Genomic DNA, 9,908 nt, shown 5'->3' with positions numbered 1-9,908 from the left:
TTTTTGTTAAATTAAATTAAGTTCAAAAAGTTGAATGTTTAATTCACTTAAATGTAAAAATTGGTGCAATAGTTTAAGTTTTCATTTTCAGTTTGTTCGTCACCTTCAACAAGAAGCACCACGCCGACGGTTTTTGAGTTGTTCAAGTAAGTTAAGAATTATAGAATATGTGCGTGTGTTGGTTTGTATCTTTCACATGAGTTTGTTTGAGGTTCTTTGTTAGTTGGAAAGGTACAACAAAAAAAAATATTACCTGTTAGCATCATTTAACCTGTCCTCTTGTTGATATGTGCAACAATTTCTAAAATATCAAAATTGTGGTTATGTTTGGATAGACACTAGACTAGAGTTCAAATAAAAGCGGAATCATTGCGTTTGATGGTCAAGAAGGTAAGAGAAGGGAAATTCTATTAAATACACGTTTTACACACACATAATAACAAGTATCAAGGGAAATGCTCTCGCATCAGAAATGTGTGTGAAGTGTGGTGAAATATCTTTAAAGGTTATTTCGATAAAAGAAATAAAATACTCACAATCAGACAACACATACATGTTGAATTGGCAAGTAAACAAAACATTGCCGGCAGTAGGGTTGGTGTTTTTTGAACATTTTAGTTTTTATTTAATTTTGTTTCGCTGTAGGTATGAAATATACCTATTAAAAAAGTTAGTTAGTTACATTGGTCTTTGCAAAAACAGGAAAATATTCTTAATGACCAACCTGCATATATCTACAGGGTATTTTGCATAGTAAAAATTTTTACTTAAAAAAGAAGGAAGTTTAAGATTTTTTTTCGTATTACCTATCAAAATTTTGTAAAGGATTTTTTCTTATGAAATTCTAGCGGAGCTTAATTCAAAAATGTACCTTTTGGTTCTAACAAATATTTAATATCTACTACAAATAATATTAATATCTAATACAAATAGTACAGTGTTAGTACCTACGCGAAAGTAGGTAAAATTAAAAACTAAAAATTGTAGGTATTATATGTATATTTTTTTCTAACATTTCCGCTTGGGCTTAAAAAAATAAAATTAAAATGAATTTCAATTTTGGATGGATTGTTGAAAATTGTAGAAACGTTTTCCGTTTCTCTACACCGAAAAAAAATTTGATAATAACAGCTATCAAATTAACATTTTTGAGTGAAAAATTCCAACAATTAGAGCCCCCGCACACTACGAACTTTCTATCGGCCGACAGTTTAGTCGGTCTCTTAATCAGTATGAAAATGTATGAAAGTGCGCACACTACAACGATTAAGTATCGGCCGATCAAAAAGTTTGTTTGATCGAAAAAAAAGTTTGTTTTGCTACACAATTGAATTCAAACTAAAATATTTCCTAGCGACCCGACTGTTTAGTCGGCTGCCTGTGCGCGCACTAGAAGCCCAACCCTACTAAACTATCGGCCGATAGAAAGTTTGTAGTGTGTGGGGGCTCTTAAAATAACAATTTTGATACTGGATGATGAAAATTCCACTTTGACAATTAAAATTTCAATGTTGACTAGATTTTACGTCAGTTTATTAAAATAATATTTCTTTTTTATTATTTTTATTATTTTAAGTATTTTCTTTCTTTTTTCACTGAAAGTGAATATTCTTTATAAAATAGTGGTGGTATTATTTTTTCGATGATAGGTGATATAATTGTTTTGTTGTTTTCTCCAAACTATGTGAAGTAAAATCTTATTGCCGATCAAATTTTCTCAGTAAATCATACATTTTACTTCGAAAAAACACAAAGTGCCTCTAAACTATTATACATTAAGGCCCAATTTATTCACACCCCATTAAATTTAAATTCTCCATTAAAAACAGGAAATTTTAAAATTTGTATGTGATTTGACAGATTTTTTATTTTTAATGCGAACTTTAAATTTTTTTAACTTTAAGTTTTTTATTTAATATTTCTCAATAATTTGGAATGAAAAATTGATATGATAAATTGATAATTAAATATAAAAAATTTCAGAAATGCGATATTTAAATATCATCCTGATAATAAAAATTTTGATATTTTAATTATATCATAAAAAATGTTAATTTGATATTCAAAAAATGTTAAATTGATATTGGTTTTTTTTCGATGTAATTTATTTTTAAACTCGTTGTTGCAACGCCCATACAATATTTTTACTTGAGATAAAACAAAAAATAACAGATTAACAATACCTCCCAACTTTTTATTCTAATTTTTCCCAAACGATTTGCTAAATTTCAGCCAAATTTTTTTTAAACCAATGCACTTATATTTATAGTTTTTATATATCAAAAATAATATTTTGAAAACAAAAAATTTAATTTTCTTTTTTTTTAATCAAATTTTCGAAAACGTTATACTGAATTGAAATTTTGGTTTCAGATGTTGATTATCAATTGCTGCACAATGGCATACCAACTTTATTTATTTATTTTTTTTTTTTTTTCAAAAAATTATTTATGAAAAATTAGTTTTTTAAAAAACGATTTTAACGTTTTGAAACCTTTTTTTTTTCTAAAAATTCATTTTAATAGAAACATATGCATACGATCTCAAAGTCATTAACGTAGTTTTTACTTAAGCAATTTTTTTATGTTTCTTAAAAATCGCAAATCACATTTAGGTATACAAATCGCAAAATTTTTTTAGATTGTTGTTGACAGAATAAGACGAAAAGATTAAAATAAAATTTTCGACATCTTCCTCGTTTTCGATGTATGGATGTTTGTAGATTATGTTCCATATAATTAAACTGATTTGCCTGAAAAGATTTTAGTGCACATGGAAACACAAATTAAGTTCCGCTATATTGACAATGTATTGCACAATGTGCGCCCCTGCCACAGAAACTTACACAACGAAATTTGAACTCTAATTTTTTAATAGACAACGTCACAACGTGCAGTCAAGCAGGTTGTGGATTACCAAAACCCTACTTGAATACAAAGTAGATAAATGGGTAATAGCATCTCAGATGAGCAATAGTATTTTTTTTAAGAAACATTTTCCCATTTCCAAGCATTTCAAGAATTTTTAAATTTTATAACATTTTCGTTATTGATAAGTATTAAGTAAATATGCCTATATAGAAAAATAAGAATTTATATCAACTCATGTTAAAGAAACTCAAAAACAATTTTTCATTCATAGTATGACGGACCGAAGTCAATGGCATTGAAAAGGTCAAAAATTCGTAACATTTTTATTTGTTCTATTTTACTATACATACATGCTCATAAATTATATCTTCATACATATATTTATAAAAATTCAGCCAAAATAACTCACCTCAGTGGTATTGGCTCTCCTTAAATATTTAAGCGGAACGAAAAATAAAAGCTTTTTTTAAACAAAACCATCTCCCGTCGGGTAGCATTTTTAGATAAACAATTTTTATTTGAAGAACACGAGCAATATATAAAAATACCACGTAGCAATAAAAACTTGTCCGTTGGCTATGATGACTTTGACTATTCACTCTCTGGTTTTCTGTAGTATTAAAATAAAAAAACACGTGAGTTGGCAAAGGCATTTATATTTAACAATGAATGTGACGACGAGCCCCCAAAACAAATACACTTTCAATTTTATACACCCACAAATAAAGTACATTTTATCTATGTCTTTCTATTAAAAAAATGTGCTGAAAAGTTGCTTTCGTATCTATGACGATTGCATCAGACCATGAATAAAGCTATCACAAGGCAAACAAGCTGTGTCTTTAAAGTGGCACCAATATTTACACGCTCCCTTCAACAAACCAGTTATGAGAAAAACCTTAATTGCTTTATGAGTAGATATTTTATCTCTTATTTTTTGCAATTTTTTTTATCTAATTATAAAAAAATAAACAATATTTAGTCTAATTGGTTATTGGATATGGATTTGCTGCGCATATTGATTGGACAAAATCATTTTATATCAATTTCAACAATTACGCACAAATAAAAAAAAATATTGTATAGACATTCGATCAATTTATTTTGTGTCTGGTTCAATTAAAGATTCATTTATTGCATCCGTCAAGCTTAAATACGATTTCAGTATCAGTATCATCATTCAGGGTTCCTTCCATCTCAACATCAGTGTGTGTTGATGATTTGGCGCTAGGTTTTTGGTTTATTCAATTGGAATCATACACGCTTCTAAATTGAGATTTCCTTTTTCACTTTTTAAATTGCTTTTCATAGCTTAGACTTGTAAATTTTGTTGTTGTAAGTAGATGCATGCATGCAGGTACTATTAATACATTGTTGTTTGTTGTATAAAGAAGATGAGAATCTAAATTTTTAAAACTTTAAGTATACAAGATCCAGCCATATGTTTCTTATTTCATTGAATGTGACGCTAAATTTAGCAGGGAGTGCTGAACTATTTTGCTAAAAAAATACAAAATATAAAAATACAAAATATTAAGATGCATTTTTAGAGCTATATTCTCTTTAAACTTGATAGTTAAAAGTTTTGGGTGATTCCTTAGAGGACAAATTTATTTTTTTTTTACCAAAACTAACGATACCTGTCATATAACGGAAATAGAAAAGTTAATTTTTTTCAAAAACGCCTCTTACGATTTTCATTAAATTTTTAGTGTGTAGTGTAACACATAAAAGCTTCCTTTCGAAATAAAAAAATATTTTTTGTACCGTTATTAACGGTACATACCATAGAACGGTTTTTTATGAATATCTCATAAACGACCAAAATTTTATACAGAAATTTTAAAACAATCATTATATATAAAGGACCCCGCACATTTTGTATGGGAAGTGGCCCTCGTTGAAATTGTCTGAAATTTTAGTATGTTGTTCTCTTGAAGCTCTTGATCAAATATGGGCATTTAATATTTTATCCTATCACTTCGAGTTTTTGAGATAACATCAAAAAAGTAACGAAAATCTTTTTTGAAGTTATCTCGAAAACCTGACGTGATAGGACAAAATAGACTTCGAATCTGGTTTCAGCGACCCAAAAAACATGTATCAAACATAGTCGCACTTCCAGATCAAAGAAAAAATTTTTTTGAAACTGTGAAATTTTTTGAGGTTATCTTGAAAACCTTACCTGATGAGGCAAATTGGACTTCGGATTTGGATTCAGTGACCCTAAAAACCTATGAATTCTACTAAAAAATGACGCAAAACACAATATATAGAGTTACTATCCCTTTTAAAAAGTTTGAGATAGTCATCGAAAAAAAATCCGTTATCTTAAAAACTGTCCATTTTTTAACTTTCTGCCCATATCGACTTTTGATCAAGAGCTTCAAGAGAACAACATACTAAAATTTCAGACAACTTCACCGAGGGCCACTTCCCATACAAAATGTGCGGGGTCCTTTTTTAATTTTTCAAAAAACACATTTTTGGATTTTTAAAAAAATATTAAAATTTCTTTTTTGAAAAATCGATTTTTTGAAAATGGGTCGATGAATTTAATCGAAATTTCGTTTTTTTATTCAAAACCAAACTCGGAACTTTGGTCAAAAGATATCGGCTTCAGAATTTAGGAAAAAGAAAGAAAAAAAAATGTTTGGTTGGAAATATCTCAGGAACCAGACCTCCAAGAAACTTTTACTTTTCAGTTATGAATATGTAAAGCTTAAATAGACCTTTTTTTTATGTTTAACTCAATGGACTTGGAATTTTTAAAAATGTATTTTTTCGCAGTGATACAAATTGCTAGTTAAAAAGAAATCGAAGCTTATTATATCCAGAAATAAAAGCCATTTCCTCTATTGTCACGAAGTCTAAACTAGTTGACCAGTGTCGTAATACACTAAGGTCCCTAAACATAACGAACATAGTTACCCTTCGATGGGTCCCAGGACATCGTGATATACAAGAGAATGAAAGGGCAGATGAATTGGCCAAAACAGGATCAACACTTGATCCGTGCCAAACCGTTCCATGGGTGCTTATGCCAATGGAGCATGAAAAAAGCAGAATAAAGCAAAGCTTCTTGAACTCTGCAAACGACAGATTGTCAGCTCTTGAAACCTGTCGTGTTTCAAGAAATCTGTGGCCGACCATTTCTAATAACAAAACTGAAACCATACTTAAGCTAAGCAGGCCTCAGCTGTCCCTATTGATTGGTATCCTTACAGGTCACAACTCAATGGGAACCCACATGAGTAGAATGGGTATTGTCTCATCAGACTTATGCAGAGGGTGTCAAGACGAAGAGGCGGAGGAGGGCTCATACAACTTCCTTTGTGAATGCCCCAGTTTAGCAAAAAGTAGGAAAACAACTCTCGGAGATTACTTCTTCGATGAGTTACATGACGTCTCGTCCTTGCCACTGAAAAACATAATGAAATTTATCCAAATTTCAGGATGGTTCAGGGAGGCCCCTAACAATAATTCCAACACCTAATTCCCAATAAACCCTTCCCTTACCCATCCTCACTCCTGCCCACCCTAACCCTGGGGATCACAATGGATCCATCGAGATCCGAGTGGGATAACTCGACTTGTCGGATTATCACCCCGTTCAACCTAACCTATATATGTGGGAATTTGAATGCTCTACAATACAATTTTGTTGTAGATTTAGCCATTTGTGAAATAACGCCGAAATAAGATCTAAAAAACATAAAAATCATGAAAAAAATGGCTTTGGCGACCTATACTGTCTCACTGGTGGAAGTTAAAGTTACGTAACCTAGTGCATTTTTATATTTCGCTTAGTCTTTTATTTTTGACTCGTTGAAGTAGCATAAAATGCAATGCGCTAGGTGAGTGCTAAATCTTAATTTCAAGGGCCCACATTTTGAGGGAATTTTTCGTTGGGTATTTTCAACAACATTTTTAAATAGGAGTGAAAAATCGTGGTTGTCAAATAAAAAAGTACCATTATACATTTTAGGAGATTTATACATTTGATTTTAAAGATACTTGCTTAACACATTGTAGCAATATCTTAAACTACAAGACAAAACTTTCCTTTTCGTGTTATTTTTTTTTTTTTTTTTAATGAAATAGATTACATTTCTCCATTTAAGATTTTTTTTTCTTAAAACCCATGATAAAAGTTCTGTATATTTATATGAATATTCTTTAGCTCCTCATTATTCATAATTCAAAAAATTGATCAGTCAATCAAGAACATTTTCAAGTTCAAACTAGATCTATTGATTAAAGTCTCTTATGCGAACATAAATTTGCGGTATGACAGTAATTTTAACTATTGATTGTGATATTTGACGTAAATAAGCAAACAGGTGACACAGAGTCTATTAGCATCTTTGTTTAAATTGAGCCTAGAAACAGTTGCTTCCATATAGCTTAATTTCTAATTATTGGTTTATTGTTAGGTACTGTATTATTTTTGTAGTATTGTTCTAAAATTAAAACTCCTTATATTCATAAGAAATATTAGAAAAACGAAATATAATGTTCACTTCTTTATAAACACGCATCCTAAGTATCATAAGATATCATGTGCGTCGTCCTCTGTAAATTGGAATCAATTAAATGATTTTTAACTAAAATATTTTCCTCCGTAAACTTTGAATAAATTGATTAAATGAAATTGTTTTTGCAGTGGCTTTGATAAACATAAAAATAATTCAGTTTAGTTACTGAAATAACAAAACACATTTTATAAGGCAATAATTTGTTTGTTTTTATTTTGTTTATTCAAAAGTATTGATTATACCGGAAATAAGATATAGACAATAACGTTTGCGTTTATACGTGTTTGATGTTCTATATTTTTTGCCAAAAACTTAGCAGTTTTAAATTTTGCACCACAAAATGAATATAAATATTAAGGTATGAGATACGGGTTAGTTTAAATTTTATGTTTGGATGCTTTATAACATTTACATCAAATTTCTCTGATAATAATTAGTTATTATAAAATCCAAAGTATTGGATAGTGCCCACTTTGACTGTTTTCTCAAAAGGATAAATTCAGTGGTATTAAATTCAAACAATTCTATTCAGTTATAAAATAAAATCTCATCTAATCGTGTTTTTCTTTTATTTACCAAATGTCGAAGAGCAGAAATAAAATTTTTCACTTGTCGAATTAAAAAATCTAGGCTATATTTACCATAGTAAAAAAAAGGTATGCCATAAATTTATGTTCGTTTATTTTTTTCTTAGCAATAAAACACTTATTTAGTACTTGTAAACTTTAATTAGATTTAGAACTTTATGTTGGCAATATAAATCTGTCTGATCTTATATAATCCAGTCAAATAAGGGTTTAACCTCGGAATGAATGTTAGTAGAAATTTTTTTTGCTCAATATCTTCCTTTTGCCATTCTATAACATATCTCAAAAGTCTAGAAAAATCTCATGTGCGCTTGTCGCGATTTCAAGGTCAAATCGCGAAATGGAGATTTTCAAAATTAGCAAAAATAGGCTATGGTATTATATACACATATGATACATGATTTCAAGGTATTTTTTAATGCTGATTCCAAAAAATCTAAAATCAAGACAATCTGACGTCTCTGGAAAAAGTTATACCTGTTTTTCATCTGTCAACTCATATTATTATAACAGTTGCAAACTTACTGCCGAAAAACCCTTAAAAGTTATGGTAGATGAACCAAATTTAGCATGAAGATTTTAGAATCCATCATTATTAAAAATCAAAACAATCCATTACAAAAAATATATATACCTACGAAATAATGGTATTTTTTGATGGAGCGGCAAATTTTGGGATATGCACTAAAGAAGATTCTTGTTCATCTTAGGAAAAAGTGATAATAGGCTAATTTTTTCATTTTAATCTTTGTTTGGATATTCTTTAACTACCCTCAAAAATCTAAAAAAAATCTCATGTCCGCAAGTCCTAATTTTCTTGGTTTGAAAATAAGGTGCAGATTTTAAAAAATTAATAAGAAAAGTTTAAATTTTTATATGTATACCAACATAAGCGACATGATTTAAAGGTATTTTTTAACACTTATTCCAACAAAACTCACAAACAAGTCAACCTGACCATCCCTGAAAAGTAATGCACCTTATTCATGTTGATCTGACACAAATATCTGAAGTGTAGTTTTTCAATTTTTTTAAATCTGCAACTTATCTTCAAACCAAGAAAATTAGGACTTGCGGACATGAGATTTTTTTAGATTTTTGAGGGTAGTTAAAGAATATCCAAACAAAGATTAAAATGAAAAAATTAGCCTATTAGCACTTATTCCTAAGATGAACAAGAATCTTCTTTAGTGCATATCCTAAAATTTGCCCCTCCATCAAAAAATACCATTATTTCGTAGGTATATATATTTTTCGTAATGGATTGTTTTGATTTTTAATAATGATGGATTCTAAAATCTTCATGCAAAATTTGGTTCATCTATCATAACTTTTAAGGGTTTTTCGGCAGTAAGTTTGCAACTGTTATAATAATATGAGGTGACAGATGAAAAACAGGTATAACTTTTTCCAGAGAAGTCAGATTGTCTTTATTTTATATTTTTTGGAATCAGCATTAAAAAATGCCTTGAAATCATGTATCATATGTGTATATAATACCATAGCCTATTTTTGCTAATTTTGAAAATCTCCATTTCGCGATTTGACCTTGAAATCGCGACAAGCGGACATGAGATTTTTCTAGACTTTTGAGATATGTTATAGAATGGCAAAAGGAAGATATTGAGCAAAAAAAATTTCTACTAACATTCATTCCGAGATTTACCCCTTTTTTCTCCTTATTTTACTGTATTATAGTTAGTTGATTTTTATCTTATAAGTACCTAATAAGTCAAAATAAACACTATATACTTTATAGGTATAATTCAAAGAAAACTAGGTATACGAAATATCCATCACTCATTCATATCATATCATAAAATATTTTTTTTCAATTATGGTTAAACATAAATTCATGACTATAAACTGAATTAATACAAAATATTGTATTATATTTGATTTAAAGTTGTGAA

At 29.2% G+C, this 9,908-nt stretch overlaps 1 protein-coding gene across 2 annotated transcripts in view; it reads left to right on the top strand.

Annotated features, from left to right (window-relative positions):
- The window catches only part of LOC129917738 (trehalase-like), a 54,915-nt gene continuing 45,007 nt past the window's right edge, over positions 1-9,908 (top strand). For both annotated transcript variants that reach the window (XM_055997824.1, XM_055997825.1), the window contains exon 1: positions 1-146. In XM_055997824.1, the coding sequence (XP_055853799.1) occupies positions 35-146 (112 nt within the window). In that variant the 5' untranslated portion in view covers positions 1-34. The remainder of the gene's footprint in view (positions 147-9,908) is intronic.

Source organism: Episyrphus balteatus, chromosome 4 (genome assembly GCF_945859705.1).
Source record: "Episyrphus balteatus chromosome 4, idEpiBalt1.1, whole genome shotgun sequence".
In the NCBI taxonomy this organism is placed as follows: Eukaryota; Metazoa; Arthropoda; class Insecta; order Diptera; family Syrphidae; genus Episyrphus; species Episyrphus balteatus.
This window is presented reverse-complemented; position numbering and strand designations above follow the sequence as displayed.